At 43.4% G+C, this 17,173-nt stretch overlaps 1 protein-coding gene across 5 annotated transcripts in view; it reads left to right on the forward strand.

Moving 5' to 3' along the window:
* Nucleotides 1-17,173, forward strand: part of robo3 (roundabout, axon guidance receptor, homolog 3 (Drosophila)) — a 156,947-nt gene that overhangs the window by 121,640 nt on the left and 18,134 nt on the right. For all 5 annotated transcript variants that reach the window (XM_044041876.1, XM_044041877.1, XM_044041878.1 and 2 more), the window contains 3 exons: nt 5,111-5,235; nt 7,603-7,774; nt 11,307-11,512. In XM_044041876.1, coding sequence (XP_043897811.1) covers nt 5,111-5,235; nt 7,603-7,774; nt 11,307-11,512 — 503 coding nt within the window. The remainder of the gene's footprint in view (nt 1-5,110; nt 5,236-7,602; nt 7,775-11,306; nt 11,513-17,173) is intronic.

The following is a 17,173-nucleotide window of genomic DNA, read 5'->3' on the forward strand; positions in this document are numbered from 1 at the left end:
AATGTTTCTTTTGAGTGTAAACTTAAAAGTGATGGACTGTAGAGCTGCAACTAACGATTGTTTGTTTTGTCCACAAACCAAAATGGTTTGGTTTTTAATTATGTCTTTGTTATATGGAGCAAAGAAACCAGAAAATATTCACATTTAAGAAGCTGAAACAATCAGAAATCTCGTTTTTAATCATGCAAAAAGCTTCAAACCGGTGAATCAATTATTAAAAGAGTTGACGATTAATTTAGTAATTGTTTCAGCTCTAACGGACTGGCGACCCACGCAGAGGATAAATCGCTAAACAATGGATGGGGTACATTTCAACAAAGTCTATTTCTGCTTTGTGTCAAATGTGGAATCATTACGCAAGACAAAAAAAATCTTGACATAAACTGTTTTTCCCAAACGTGCACAGCTGATTTGGCACAAGGGTGTGAACAGATGTTACCATACAGACACGGAAACACACTGGTAATAACTAAAGAAAAACAGGTGCACATTTACTGAGAAAATGCATAAAATTATTAGCATTTAAGCTCCACTGCGTGCATATTTCTCAACAGTATTTGAATTGCCCTTTACTTAAGTGGATGTTACCACCATGCTTGGCCTCACAAACACTAGAAAGCCATACAAATATTAACATTTTCTCACATTTTTACAACAATTAACTTCTTACTGAGCTTAACTTGAAGACACTGTTGGCTGCTAAACATTTTCAATCAGCATCAGCACTCACGGAAACTTGGCCCCATTTAAGTATAACAGCCTGCTCCTTGTTTCAGGTTCTCAAAGGGAGAACTTGCAAGGACATCTGCACACACAAACAGCAGCTCACAAAGCCCCTGTTTTTTAATGTCACTGTTATACTGGTCTACTTTTGATTTAGCACTTCAAACGCATATCATTCTTGTAGTCGTCCATTAGTTTGTCACGGTGCCAAGAAAAAGGCTGCTGTGCAACAGGCCTTCAGCGAATCACCATCGGTCCATTTCTCAGTCTGCCACTCGGTTGTTTATATATGGCCCATACAGAGCAGTCGACAAGTAAAATAATATTTACTGTGTTTACATTTTCCAACAAAAGACAGCCATTCATTCATTCACGTACCATCGTGCACATGGACGAGAGTGGGCCATGTCTTGTCTTCTGGGTGCAGTTATTTGAGTATTAATGTTATGATGATTATTTGCCTCGCTGTGCAACAGGCGTGTAGAAACATCACAATAAACCTACTTACTAGAATTCTGGGCTGCAAAAATGACAGTCTGCAATAAAAATAAGGCAACTGGCGTGATAATGACCACAAGGGCCATATCTGGTATCCAGTAAAAGTTTAATGTGAAGCCATTGGTGACTCTCTCCAGCCATTCTCCCTAACCCGCAAGCAAATATTCATTGGAGCTTGATGTGAACCCTCACCTTGTAAAACTTATCCTGAACAACTCTCCAAAACTCCCTTCACATATCTTTGCTGTGGGAAATAGGTTTCTCATCTTGAAGACAGCATCTGGTTCTCCTTACACACACACACACACACAAATATTTAAAGAGACCCAGCACTTCACACTCAGACCAGACTCTCTCCTCCTTCAGCCTGACAGTTCTTATCATAAAAGCAGTGGAAAAAATGGAGTTGCAATGCTTGACTATTTTTGCCTCCCTCTTGGCGTGTTAGCCGTGTGACATGATCTCAGACTCTGGTAAAGACTTTCCAGAGACTTATCCCTTATTCAAACCCTATTTGAAGGGCTTCTTTCTTTATTTAGACTTAAAGGAATACTTTATAATACCGATTTTGCATTTAGCTTTGTATTACTAGAATAGGGGTAGTAGTCTTTGTTACGTGCCCACCAGTGACACTTGGTCCTGTTAGCATAACTGTTTACATTCTGGGAATGAGGTCCCGTCCCCCTACGAGTGATCTAAAAAGTCCAGAATTAGCGCTGCAGTGTCACCGGTGAACACGTAACAAAAGAAAATAATTAAGATATTACTCGACTTAGGGGAAACTGAGGTTGGGAAGCACCGTTTTTCAAAAATACTACCCCTATTCTATTGATACAAAGCTAAATGCAAATGGTTGAAGTATTCCTTTAACGTCTGCCTTTGCTGAGTGTGAGTTTGAGCAAGTGTGGATAGAGAACACAAGCTTTGCAGACAGACATTAGGGAAGATGGAAGTCCAAGGTATATTTTGGTTGCATGTGTGACCAAATTGGTCTCGAGCCCTAAATCAGTTGATAGACAGGGTCACTAAATGACACTAAACACTAAATTCATGCAGGCATGTTTTATTTACTGATGTTTGTCATGTAGATTTCAGCTTTTCAGCTACAAGAACCTTTCTGCCTCTATCCCATGTTTCCTCCTGCCTTAAATCCAGAGCGCAGTGTCACACTGAGTGCACCTATTACTGCTAATTATTTATTACAGCCCCGGGGCAACGTGTCGGTTTGCCTCCTCGGATTGAACACAGTTGCTCTGCAGACAGTGCACCAACATGACATTTTAATAACCTGAATCTTCTTCTTCGTCGCCGTCACCGAATGTGGGTCAAAGTTGTGACGTTACGTTAGACACACGGGGGGAAAGTGTTGACATATGGCTTGTTTGGCAGGTTGTTGTGGCACACAGCATCTTTTCTTGCGCGTGTGTTCATTCTTGTACGTGTGTGTGTGTGCACTGGCCTGGAGATGGATCACCATAGATTTCCTCAGCATTTCAGACCTTAAATGAGTCTGACAGTGGATACATCTGTTTTTCATTCATTTACTACAAATGTAAACACATTTTCTTTATGTCTAGACCCAGTTCTTGTGACATATTTAGTCGTTCTTGTCTGAAAATGGCTTAAGAAACACATCAGTCATAATCCCATTATTAGAGAGACAAGAATGTTTCTTATACCTGAAAAAAAAAATAGGTGTTTGAGAGGTTGGAAGTCCTTCAATTGATTTTAATTCCACTATTGTGTCTTTCCTAAAATAGAAGACTGAATAAAATGGAAATATTGGCTGACTCGTCCCTAAACTGTTTCCCAAAGACTGCCAGACTTTGACCTTTCGGGTTAAATGAGGGCTGCAGGTTTGATCTAAGAAGGTGACCCCGGGCACCTCAGCAAAGGCCCTCCTTTTGCTGAGAGATCCCCTCCCGCTGTGTGGTGGGGCCACGGTGAAAGCAGTCATTACAAAGGGAAATAGTGCAGTAATTCCCAAAGGGAGGGCAGGTTTGAAATTCATGAAATTCAGCATGTTCAAGCATCAGAAGTGAGCGATTACAAGCAGCAGGCAATCAGTGTCAGAGATTGGGCAGTTGGGGGGAAACTCAGTCCCTTGTCAGGCTCCGAAACCATCATTTTATATCAGAGAAAAAATTCGACTACTTCGTATTCATCCCCTTTTTTTTTTGTGCTGACTGGACCCTCCACCTTGTTTATCTTGGTTTCCCAAGCCGTTCTTCCCTCAAGTGAACTATAACCATCCTAACAAAACGCCTCCTCTGGGGGAAACTAATGTCAGCAAAACATTTCCCAGAGTCAGTGTGCTTGAGGTTGACGAATAGCAATAAAGCTATGATGTTGCTGCAGAGTAAATTGTGCATTACGTTAATGCCGCCTCTTAAGGCTGTTCATTCTCTAGCGACGTGAGTCCCTTCAGTCAGGATTTTCTCTGTGTAAAAAAAAATAACTTATTATTTATTAATTCTGTTTTGCACTAAATAATCAATTCCTGATGACGTTTTGCATCTGTGTCTCAGTTGCTCGCGACGCACATTGAGGCTGAGAATGAAAGCGAGGCAGGAGATCAGGTGGGGGAATGAGAAATCAATTTGGCCTCGTGCATTATGCATTCTCACCGTCCCTCTGTATGGAGGGAAGCCGGTTACTTGCAACAGAATCAATAAAATTCAGAGATTTGCATGTGTGTGTGTGTGTGTCTGTCACATTATTTGATACCCTCCCCTTCCCTCCTGCTGAGCCGATGTCCAGAGACGTCTGATTAGCCCGGTGCTTGGGATCAGAAAGGTGAACCACAATCCCTGAGTTTTGGCTCCTCTGGGTTCTGAGCTGACCTTTTCCATAGGCTCTTCTGTCAAGCAAAGGCTATTGATTGTTATGGGCCTTAGATTAACTAATAAGCATCTGTACCTGCTGAAGAATCCAAGGTCATAGAGCAGCTGGAAGTACAAAAATACTAGTCTTTGACGAAGAAAACTTCCAAGGAGAAATGGGCGGAAACTGAGGCTACATCCACACTAACCTGTTTTCCTTTAAAAATGCATACACTCTGCTTAGTTTCTGAGCCCCCAAAAGGAAGAAGTCTGAGCTTTCAGTTTCAATTTCACCTCATCGTCAGTCTCATAACTGAAATCCTTGCTCTGCACTTTTCACCGATGTTGTTGCTCATTATTAATACTCTCAGAAAGCGGTTTTCGATTGGACGCAGGTCACTTCTGATACAGGGCTTAAACACATGTCGAAACACAGATTTAATTGATCTGAAAACACAAAATTAAAACATGGACACATGGAATACCGAATACTCATTGTATTTACACGACTCTCCCTAATTTATGTCTTCACGGACATGTGAAGAGGTGGCGCAGGCAAAGGAAAACACTTGTCCTCACAGCAGATAACCTGTCGAGTGGCACACAAGTGGAACAATCAAGCTTTGTTTCCCTTGTTCTCTCCCTTTCTTTTCTTATCGCTGCTCTCTCGTTCCCTCGTGTTCCCCGCCAGATTGCTCGCGCGCTCCTTCCCTCACTCGTTCTCTCGCCTTTGTCTCAAAGTTGACAGGAAGCAGACAACATTGTTCTCAACCCTAAACAAACATTGCAGCGAATGCTCAGCCGGCGTCCTATTACCGGCGCTCCCCGTGCCCCGTACTCGCCTTGTTTTTCTTAATGAGGAAATAAACAAGCTGCATCAGCTCTTGTTTGTCTCTTGTTTGAGCCGGAACTATTCATGAGGAACCGAACATAGTCTTTGGTTCCAGCTGTTAAGCAACATTTTATCTGAATCTGAGTGGTCTGGAATTAAAAGTCCTGGTTTTGCTCTCCAGTGGAGTGGATCGGCTTGATCATGTGTCTCTCTCTGTGTGTTTTCTGTCTTGCAGTGGCTCCTCAGATTGTGGTTCGGCCTCGGGACCAGATCACTGCACCCGGTCGCACCGTCACCTTCCTCTGCAGCACCAAAGGAAACCCTCCGCCCGCCGTCTTCTGGCAAAAAGAAGGCAGTCAAGTAAGAACATTTACGCGCGAAAGTCATTCGTTTGAGAAAGCGTGGAAAATTGGAAGTGGGAGGGGCTTATGAAAATGAAAATCAGCTTTCATCAGGTGACTTTTTGTCGTGCCTCAAGTACTGTACATGAATGAATGTTGGTACACATGTTTATCACGTCAGGGTGGTCCAAAAAGTCATTGAGGACTTTGCTGACTTTGCTGGACTGAATGTCCATTTTTGGGCGATTTGGGGGCGATTTTGCACCAGTGGTATTTTCTATATTTAGTTTTTTTGTTATTGTTTTCCTTCCATACTTTATATTTCACAATTACACATAATTACCAAATCTCCTACATCTAATGGCTTTATAATAAGCCTTGCTTTTGAAAACACACTTAGAGTGAAAGACAATCTCTTAATGGACCATGTTGTTGAACATGTAGCTTTCTGTCTGTTTTTCATTTTCACAGTGCAATCAAAACTAATATTTTGAGTAAAATTGTTGACAAATGTAATCAAAAATCACACATGCCCCAATCAGGTCTCTGCATATTATTTAAAATGTTATTAATTACATCTCCTTGATGTGAAAAAAATCACGTTCTTAAATTTGAATTATTATAAATTACATTATATCAAGGAGCTGTTTTACCTTCCTGCCTTCCTGCCTGCCTGCAGCTCCTCTTCGCTGCCATGTTCCTCATTGTCATGCTGTGCTTTTATCACCGTGTGCTGCACTTTAATGCCGGGATGACTCATACACACACACACACTCCTACACACACCATCGAACACACATGATACTGTTCACCAAAGCATGAGTATGCAGAGGCCCGTATGTCTTCGAGTGCATGTGTGTGGGTTTGTGCATGCAGAACTGCCTCCGCGTGTGTGTGTGTGTTGGAAAGCGAGTGTGCGATAAGCACAGCAGCCTGTTGGAATGCTCTGAAAGGCCTGACGAGAGTGTGTGGGTGCCTGTAGCATGGCTCCCAGGTACAGATTAGAAGGGGGGGGTGGTGGACGAGCGAGATTGGAGGAGGCTCAGAGAATGTGTGTGTGTGTGTGTGTGGGAGTGAGAGAACAAGAGTGGAGGACAGAGATAAAAGAGGAGAAACGCATGGAGGAGGAGAGGAGAGGAGAGGAGATGTGGGCAGCATTTTGGGAACGGCGACTGAGTTTCAGTAGAATCGTACAGTTATGAGGAAATGAGAGATCAGCGATTGAACGAAACAAATATCTCGTGGCGTCGTAATATTACATGTAAAGTCAAAGGAATGGCTTTCAGACAACAACAGATGAACAAATGTTTGGAAAAGCCTTCGGGGATTCTGCTCATGAGAAGGTCAAAAAGTTTTGGCTTTGCAGCATCATTGGTGTTAAGTGTCCTTGGGCAAGACCTTAAAGTTGCTGCGCGTAACTTGTCTTGATTGTTGTTGTTGTTGCTGCTGCCTTTGTGTGGTTGGTTTGTGAGCAGAAAGAAAACATTATTTGTGTGCTGCATCCTTCATCTGATAATGGGTTCTGTCAAACAATACTCTCAGACCTGATTGAGAGAACATTTGTGTGTATGCAGCGGCTGTGCAGGGGGCATCTTGCCTTTATCCAGTCTAACAGCTGAATAATCAGGTTTATTTGGGTTTGTTTTGTGGACACATTTCATGGGCGCTACTTTTTGTCCTCAGTCATACTTCAACCTGTTTTGCAGCCCGTCTGTGTGTCTCTCTTGATATAAAACAAATGCGATATAACTGTGTTTTTCTCTTTATAATTGTCAGGGTTCACACAGGTCTGTGAAATCCTTGAAGGTTTGTGAATTTGAAAACATTTTTAAGGCTCTTGAATTTTTAAAAAATTGCCCTAAATAGACATGGGTCATTGAAAGTGCTTGAATTTTGTGCAAGAAAGAAGTTAAGTTGATTTTTAGGTCTTTATGTCTCCCGCCGCCAATGTGCCCTTGTTTGAGGCCACCTACTGTTTCATTTGCCCTGCGTTGCTTGTTATAAACTTTTCGCCACTGACGTGAGATTCTGTGCAGAACAATGAGCGCCTAACGTTAAGCAAGAGAGGGCAAATTACGTGATGCCTGGCAAATGCAAATCCCAAGATCTCTGGCTCAGCAAAGAAAAGATGCTGTCCAGATGCTGAGGGTGCTGCATATCAATAAAAGTGGACGCCAGCGGCGAAGCGGCTACTACTAGTTGCCCTCCGATCTTAAGCTGTCTCAGCACATTCGGTCCTCGAATTTGAAGAAATTGGTCCTGGAAAGTCCTTGATTTTTATGTCAACCAAGACATGAGAACCCTGAATTGTGGAAAAAAGGGTTTTTCAGTGTCAGATCCTTGCGTGACCTTTTTTTTTTTTTTTTTTTTTTTACCCCTCCTCCAGATCTTGCTGTTTCCCTCGCAGGAGCCTTCACAATCCGGTCGCTTCTCTGTGTCCCTGAGCGGTGAGCTGACCGTCGTCGACGTCCAAGTCAAAGACTCTGGCTACTACATCTGCCAGGCTATCAACGTGGCGGGCAGCATCCTGACAAAAGCGCTGCTGGAGGTGGAAAGCTGTGAGTTTAAACACACGTACAAACCACACACAAACAGGCAAGGTGGCATGTGGATTTACATGATTACATACCCCGGTGGCTCAAAAGTCCAAAATACATAATAAATAATGGCATCATTGTGAGTCATTGTTGGCTGCAATAATGGAGAATAGGAATCGACTGGACCGCTTTGCTCAAAGTTTAACTTTAGAGTCTGGTTCGAAATGACATGCTGCTGATGATTTATTCTGTATGCACTGTTAAAAATAGAGCGTATGGTTTGTTGACTGCCAAAATTACCCTTCCAGCAAAGTCATTTAGGTTACATCAACAGTACTACCTGCTAGTTACAAACCACAGCACTTTTGCTGCATTTAAATCTGGCGTCTACACTTTTTCAGTTCTGTAAAACAGAGAGTTTTTGGTAACGCTGCTGGTCCTGGTCGATGTGATGATGAGGCTGACAGTCACTTTAAACTTCCTGGGTTTGGTCTTATCAGTCCCAACAGCCGGGTCTCAATTCAGGGTCCACCTCCTTCTGAGGCTGATTGTATCACAGTGTCGCGACTCATCTGCCCCCGATTCATATTCCTAAATTTGCGACAAAGGAGCCAACAGATGGATCTTCCCCCAGTCCGGCTCATCCCAGGATACATTGAAAGGCAATGATGACAAAACAACAGCAAAACATGAGGGGAACACCGTTTAAAATACAAGTACCAGGCTTGAGCTCGGTTGAATGGCTAACGGTACATTTGCACCGTTGGCTGTACATATGGATGTGTGTGTGCCAAATGGGTGCTACTATGCTTTGAGCAGCTGGCGACAAAGGCAAAATAGAGAACTATTGTCCCACCTATATTTTTCAAGATATTTACATTGGTTTTCTGAAGACGCTGCTAAACTGAGGGCGTTGTTTTCTTTTACATTAGTGTGAAAAATGTTTGTATTGAACCTTTAATGAGTGTTTGTGTACACATACATAATGGGGACGACCGTACATCATTAACATTTGTCATCGAAAACCAGCGTGCAAACTCCAGTTTTACCCACTTGTTTAATAATTAATGCCCACAAGGCTGAAAATAAACGACTGTGAGAGTTTCCCCCTGCAAACTGGATGAGGCAAAATCGGTGTATGTGTGCTCGGAGTAAAAACACTATCTAAATGCAGCACCTTAGCATTTGACAATCCCCCCGATTTCCTCTTTCTCCCCGCTTCACATGTGATTAATTATTCCACACAATCTGCCGATTTACACCCCTTCCCCTCCTCCTCCCACCCACGTTCCCTTCACAATCCCCTTCAAATCTGTCCCAAATGAAAATATCCATCCTTCAAGATGAGCAAACAGTGGGAGTCCTTATCTGATGTAATAAAAAGAGACAACTGGCGGTGCCGCTATGCAAATAACCCGGCCTCGACATATGCCGCTCGACTCCCATTCGCGGAGTAAACATGGCTTTTGTTTGGCTCCGTTTGTGCTCACTTGTGTGTTGACTTTTCACATTTTTCTGGGTCTAGCCTCTATTATCGCGGCGGCATCGACAACACACGATACATGTGAGGCCGCGCTCCCTGTCTGCGGGGAAATGTCACGCTGTGGGGTTGATGACATGTTCTAGTTTTATGTGCCGAGTGCTTTGGGACCAGTGGTTACCACCGCGTAATATAAAGAGAAGAAAAGAGGGGAAAAAAATGGGACTTTATGCTGTAAACAGTCTTCAGTTCTTTCCACATCCTTTTAACAAGGGTTTGTTTGACTCCAAACTCACCATCACTATTAGCTGGCAACGTTCACATCACAGTGTTTACGCTGCGGATTGAACTTACAGACGTGCAGACGCGCAGAGCGGCCATATAAGTCCACGAGTTTAGGTGTCGGCATGGCATTTATTTATTCAACACGTCCACATCTGCGAGCTACAGCTGGACAGATGTGCGTGTGTGTGTATGATGTGAAGTGAAGCGCCATGGTGCCGCTGATGTAAACAAGGCATACGGCACTTATTCAATAGTTTTTTCCATTTCACTAGCTCATGAAAGGGTTCCATAAAACTGTAAGTGAAAAGTAAACTTTTGCATTGTGAAGCCAGAGTCTGACAGGAATGTGACTGCGTGTGTTTATCAGACATCTGTTAGATTTCTGGCCTACACACAACCTACGGATATAGAGTAGAACCCTTGAATGTATGCGGTTAATCAGAGCATTGGAGTCATGAACATGAATTAGTAGTAATAATAACAAATCAGTCAAAAGAAGCCACATATACACACATTATAACAGGCAGAATAATGTGACTTGGCTTGCCGTCGTGTGCGATGAATAAGAATCACGAACCTGCCAAATGCCTAAAATTGAAAATGTATTAACGTTTAATAATCCTTCAGCACCTATTAACGTGAATCATGGTGGTTCAGAAATGCTGTGTTTGTTGAAAAGACATTTTAAGTGTCATAAACAAAACGCACAGTCTACTTATTACCTTGTCAAATGGCCCATCAGCCATAGGAGGTAACCGCGTCAGCTGAGACAAATCTATGGCATCTATTTGCATGTCGAAACGGGGCCGGGGGAGCAGTGAGACGGATGTTCTGTGCTGGTGACATTTTAGTTTGCGCTCAGCAGTATATGGCGCGGTTTCACAGGCTACTACTCAGACGGGGCTGCTTGTCTTGGTAACTCCATCTCGTACAATTATGACAAAATGCTACTGTGTATAATGGACTGGAGAGTGAGAGCAAAATCTGTTTTCCCCACTTGTCCCAACTGTTGTGATGGATACTGTCACGTCAAGTAAATGTCCGCATAGCAATCAAGTTTTTAGTTGCAACATCTCGTTAACGTCTTAAAACAAGGGCGTCAAACTCAATAACAGCGAGGGCCGAAATCAAAAACGGGGTCCAAGTCGAGGGCCAGATGAGGTCAAATGACAAAAACCTCCAAACAAATGATTTTCCATTGTCCGTTTCCATCTGTCTTGCCTGATTTCCTCTGCTGCATTTCAGTAGAGCAGCACATACATGTATAAAGCTAAAAGAAAGGGAGCCAAATACAAAAAATGAGTGGCTGAGCCCCCTTATAACCCACCTATGGTTCCAGCTCTGTGTTTTCAAAGTCCACATTTAATGGTACTAATCAGTAAATCAGTGGAAAAAAGGCTGGAAAAACATAACACATTATCCTGCAGGACGAATATAACTGGATAGCATTGCGGGCCCAGAGTTTGACACCTGTGTCTTAAAGGAAACCCATTCGAGGATGGATGAAACATTCTCAAGGACTTGCACATTGCACGGACCCTGGTATGCTCGTGCACGCAGAACTATTCCAGGGCCTCAAAACACTTTGAGAGAATCCTATTTAAATTTCGCAGTTCAGTCTGACTCATGGATCCACTGCTGAAATTTAAATGGTCAAAGGTCCAGCTTCTCTGCAGTTCAGGAAAATCATAGCCACATTTTTGACAGAATATACAAATACAGAGTTAATTTATGATACTTAATGACAAAACCTGATGCAGAATCTGACTCTGTCCTCCATCCCTACAGCCCCTTCAGACCGCGTACCTCCCATCATCCGCCAGGGACCGGCCAATCACACGTTGGCGCCTGGTTCCACCGCTCAGCTACACTGTCACATCATGGGCAACCCCATCCCCAGCATCCAGTGGGAGAAAGACGGCCAGAGGATCCTGGGAAATGACGGGCGCGTCAGCCTGATGGAGAACGGCACTTTCCAAATCACCAACCTGCAGGTATTTAAACTAACGAAGAACCAGCTGATTGTGTTACCTTTCCGATGTGCTTTTATGCAATGACCTTCCACTTGTTTCATGTAGTGTGTACATGTTGCTACCTGTCATTCCATCACGCCACACCTCCCAGCCAACTCATTAAAACGAGTTTTGGATATGCACGCCACTATTTGCACATCAAATGTGACGCGGTTCACTCTAGATAAACATATTCCACATAATAAAACAGCAGTTTTAACTAGCCGAGGAGTACGAGGCACTTAAACAGAGGACATTTTTATGGTTGACTCAAGTAATGAGTTTTTATGAGACGAAGAGAGGTGGGGAACGGAGCAAAATGGCATCGGCGACGCGTGATCTCCATGATAATGAGCGCGCAAGGCCATTAGCAGTCGTTAGCGCCGTCTTACTCAATGCTAATGAAATCCATTCTGCCCAGAATTCCCTCCTGGGTACGAAGGAACACCTGATGTCACTGGGGCTCTTGGTGGCCTCACACATTAACAGATCCAAGGGTTCTCAATGATTAACGATTGCTGAGACTTGTAATTAAATCCTCAATACATCAGTGCAAGTGGACTGGATGAATGGGAGAGGGCGAGGAAGATGGAAGAGCAGACGCCGAGCGAGGGGAGAGGATAGTAGCTCAAATGGTGGGCTGTCAAAAGCTTAAAGTACATTTTATGCTGCATTCATGTCATGTGGGGATAAAAAGGGGAATGACTTGACAGCTGAGAGCGCCAACCTGGAAGGGCTCATGCTTTGGAGCCCATTTGAAGCTGTCAAATGCCATGTTGGAAGTTCTGTGTAGACTTTGGTTCAGTTTGAGTGGATTCCACACAGTGAACAGATGTGCCCTTAGGGTGCTGGTGTGTTTGATTTCAATGTTTTACAGCAAGCGATAAACAGAAAAGAAAAAAAAGACAGGGTGTATCTAAAACTTTCAGTCAGTACCTGACTTGTAAAAAGCTGCTGTATTTAATGCTTCTAACATTCCAGACAATGACAGATGGATACAATGACCAACACTATCACACCACCCTCTATTCAGTGTGTATAGCAGAGCACTTTCTCCTCATGCTCTGTCATGACAAAAAGCTGAAATATAATCAGGTTCTGAGTCTCAGCCAGGGCAAATCACCGCCTACGTTCAGTTGCTGGAAACTGGTCTTCTTAAGTACATGCCCTGCTAGAAATACCAGCATAGCTTTTGTTGTGTTTTGGTGATGGTGACTAGCATTATGCTATTCCATGCTGGTCTATGATGGTCTATGCTGGTCCACCAGCATCAATATGCTGGTCTATGCTGGTCTGTGCCAGTCTAGTAAACAAAGCACAGATTCACAAGCTTAGCCGAACAAATAAGGATGGGCCACAGCTGCTTCTGTGACCTTTCACTAGTTTGGACCAGAAATGGTGATTTTTTTACACCAAATCTATTCCTTAGAAATCACAAAATTGTATCAAAAACGTATCAGGATATTATGCCAAAAAAAAGAACTCATGTAATCCCTAGATCTGACTTCCTCCTGGACTGAAACCACCACATCTACCCAAATCATTTTGACCGTTCATTCATTCGTTCATTTCTCATCACTGCTGACTATCACAGCATACAACACACAGAAACAAACAACCATTCACACCTATTGTCAATTCAGATATGGTACTAACCACTGTCATTTTGGCCTTACATAGTGAATCATGCCAAAACTGTTCAACACAAAGTTGAAGTTCCCCTATGGATTTTATGTGATGTTGGTTGTTGAGTTGTAACGCATCGTGTGAACAGAGCAGTCAACCAGTCAAATAGGAAATTACAGTTCTAGTTTTGTGTTGTACCAACAGTTAATTGAGACTTGGTATAAACTAATCAGCCACATTGAAACAAGTCACTGGTGTATAGCGATGCTGTAATATTTACCTTCATCATCAACTAACGATGGAACAATAACGGTTCAGAAACACTTTTCTTAAAACTGATTAAACTAATGACGTCCATCAGTCTTATTTCCACTCTGACAAATAACACTTGTATAAATCCACGTAATTAAAATGCACGTGAGAGATTTCTGAAAGCTCTAAACATTTTTTCTCAATTCGAGATTTGCTATGAATCAACTTCCCGCACATAATTGGACAAGTGTGTGAAGTGCATTATGTGACGGGGGGAGAGAAATGAATCAGTGTTCATAAATCACATTTAACCCCGAAATAATCAGTATAAATAAGTTGATCTCATCTGGGGCCCTGGAGCAGGGACAGATGGTCTGTTTGTTCCTCACACACTGGCAATGAGGAGATGCCATTACCATGGGATCTCTGCCAGAAACACACACACACACACACACACACATACAAACACTACCTCTGTCCCTCAACGATGCCAAGACATCCTGGACAGACGGGAAGTGTGTGCGTGTCTCTGTGTGTGTGTGGTGATGGGGGGCTTAAAAAGAGGCTGCTAAACGGTTAATGTGGGCGTAGTCATCAGAGGCTGTGTGTGGTAATGACAAGGTAAAAACAACATGTGAGGGGGGGGGGGGGTGAGGCAAAAAGAGGAACCCAAACAAAGCCCGAGGACAGAAAGAAGGACCACATGGACACAAAAGAAAAACAAATTACCGGTGTAATCGGGTTAGAGTTGAAAATCCAGTTTATGTGAAATCCCAACATACACGTGTTGTACTCGGTAAATTACATTACATACGCCACCTGCATCTGTCCAAAAAAAAAAAAGGGCATCATCCTCCGTGGTACCGTGGCGAAAGCTCAGCCTCGTCGTCCACGAAGGAAAGTAGTTTTCTCGCTTTCCTGTGAACCGTGGGACAGTGCAAGTGTCATTGGGAGATGAACGTTGAAGAGAAAGTTGACGCAAAAAAAACACCACAAGTGGCTCAATCACGACAACACTGACATGCACACTTATGTAAATAAGTAACGTTGCTCCCAGAGACTTTGAATGGCAACAGCTGATTTCTGGGAAGAGGCAAAGACATGTCCCTAATGTCAAAGATATAATTAAGCTGTGATACATAAGTAAATATTCACACATTCCCTCTTCGGGTTTGGAACTCTTCCCCTCCCTCCTTCCCTCCCTCCTTTCTCCTCCTCTCCTCCTCATCCATTTTCAGCAATCTGTTCCATGCGGTGCCCAGAGCTGCCGCTCCTTGATTAATAGTCAGGTGTCCCGGCTGTTTACCCCACCCGCTCTCCGCGCTGATTCCCTGCGCACTGATCAAACTCCACCATCTGGGGACCCGCAGACAGACGCATCATGAGCCAGGCGCACAGGTCAGCTCAAGGTCAGGGCCTATAGAATAGAGAGGAGGAGTGTCACATAGGCGGGGGCGAGTCACCTGTCCCGGGTCCTGCAGGACGCTCTGACAAGCCACTTAGTCTTGAGTAATTCCTCTGTCAGTGTTACTGATGAGCCGGGGCCCAAAAGACGCAAGAGAGCAGAATGGCCGAGTGCATCAGCACTGCTCAGCGAGGCATTAGTCATGATCGGCGCTGTCGTGCATATCGTCTGCATAATGTATAAGGTTTTCAATGGGAGTAATATGGGCTGCGCTTGCAGAATAAGTGAATAAATGGAAAAGGCTGATTGTGTTTGTGCGCGAAACTGCACGTGAATTGTTGAACTAAAGTGGAGTGCAACTACTCGCAGCAAAACTCGCGGAAAACTAATTAGAATTCTTGAAAAACAGCCCTGCGCTCGCCTGTGCGTTCACATACACAACGTGCAACAGGAGAGCTGTTTGCAGAGCCAGCAGGTGCAGTTGACATCAGAATTTAAATAGCATTTGTGTCTGTGACTCAGTGTTATTGATGTGGTTTAAAACCTTCCATGCGGGGGTTTATATTGTAAACAAAAATGACTCAGTTTGCACTAATTTCTCTCTTAAACACATTTATTTTGCCCACAATACCTTAACAACAGTACTTAGCTACTTAAATCCACATCCCCATGCAGTCTTTTTCTTCTTTGCTGCTCATTTTCTTTCTGGTGGACTCGACCATCAGCTGTTGATATGCCCTGTGGTCTTTTGTTGTCATCAACACTTGACACTTGACAAGTATGCGTTTATCTGATATAAATAATAAAAATAAACCGATGCAACTCCTTCTTCATGGTACATTTAGGGCTTTAATGTAATCCCTGAAAACAGTTACAGGTTCCTCTCTATAGTACAACTTCATAAAACATTTATGGAGCCATGCTATTGGGATGATTTGATTTTTTTTTTTTTGGTGCATTGCTGTTGTGGCGCAGTCATGAGACAATTTCAGGCCGATATTTCCTAGTTTCAAACAGGTTGTTTGCTGATGTTTCTGCAGCAACTCTCACAGGCCACAGACCTTAGTGTGGGGGGAGGCAGTGAAGGAGAAGGAACAATACAACATTAAAGGAATACTTCACTGATTTGCTTTTAGCTTTGTATTACTAGAATAGTGGTAGTATTTTTGAAAAACTGTGCTTCCCAACTGTTTACATTCTGGGAATGAGGTCCCGCCCCCCCTACGAGTGGGTCTAAAAAGTGCGGAATTAGCGTTGCAGTTTCAAGCCTCGGAATGTAAACAGCGTCCGCCATCTTTGCCAACAGTTATGCTAACATGACCAACTGTCACTGGTGGGCATGTAACAAAAAAAAGAATCAAGATATTTCTCGACTCAGGGGAAATATAGTGTATAGTGTTTTAGTTATTATTACCAATGACAGTCGTGTAAAGCCAGTTTGGTTGCGTACACGTTTGCACCCTTTCATGCAGTTTGAGCGTCTTGTTAGCCACACAGCCTTGGGCGTATCATAATAGAGCGCGAGATACATATAAAACAGGGACCTGCTTGTTAAGACATGGCACCGCCGTGCACTGCCTCTTAAAGAATACACCCGCGTCTCATGTTTTTTGACAGTTTTCCCTGCACACCCATAATTTATTTAATAGAACTGGAAAGCAAGGTTAGAGCTGTGGCGGCGGCAGCAAACACACTTCCTTTGCCTCATTTGCTCAGACAATTATAACATGAACACTACAGAATGTGTTTTTGTTTTGTTTTAAGCACAGTTAAAAAGCCAGTTGGGCTTGTGCAGAGGACATCAGTTGAGTAGCTGTTCCTTCAGTCAAATGTGTTTTCATTTGACTTGTACTTAGAGCTGTCGTCTCGGGATCTCATTCCCTAAAATGCCCGGTCCGACATGCATCTTAAAGTCGTCTTAAACCGACCGAAGGAGAGGATGAAGTCCGAATGACACGCAGCGGTAAAGGAAACCACTGAAACGTTGCTTTCTTGAAGTCACATTGAAAGATTCCCCAGTGTAGGGGCCCCCAACACCTCCTTCTGTTGTAAGCAATTTCACAGGCTGTCTAGCTTTTGGCTTGCCTCCCCAAAAATTAAATTGCCGGCAGTCACATGTAACTCACACACACGCGCACAAATACACACACAGGCACATTTATCACACACCTCTTAATTACATCTGCTCGTAGCCTGTCCAGAATGCTAAGTAGCTGTTGAGTATAAAGACTGGTGCCTCAGAAATGTTCTAGACCTCTAGCTGGTCATTAAAATTCTGCCCTTTGATCCTTCCCTTAACTCTCTCCTCCTCTGCAGTGTCGGAATCAGACGAGGAGCATAAAAGCCACCAGCTTGACTTT

Source organism: Solea senegalensis, linkage group LG13, assembly GCF_019176455.1.
Source record: "Solea senegalensis isolate Sse05_10M linkage group LG13, IFAPA_SoseM_1, whole genome shotgun sequence".
In the NCBI taxonomy this organism is placed as follows: Eukaryota; Metazoa; Chordata; class Actinopteri; order Pleuronectiformes; family Soleidae; genus Solea; species Solea senegalensis.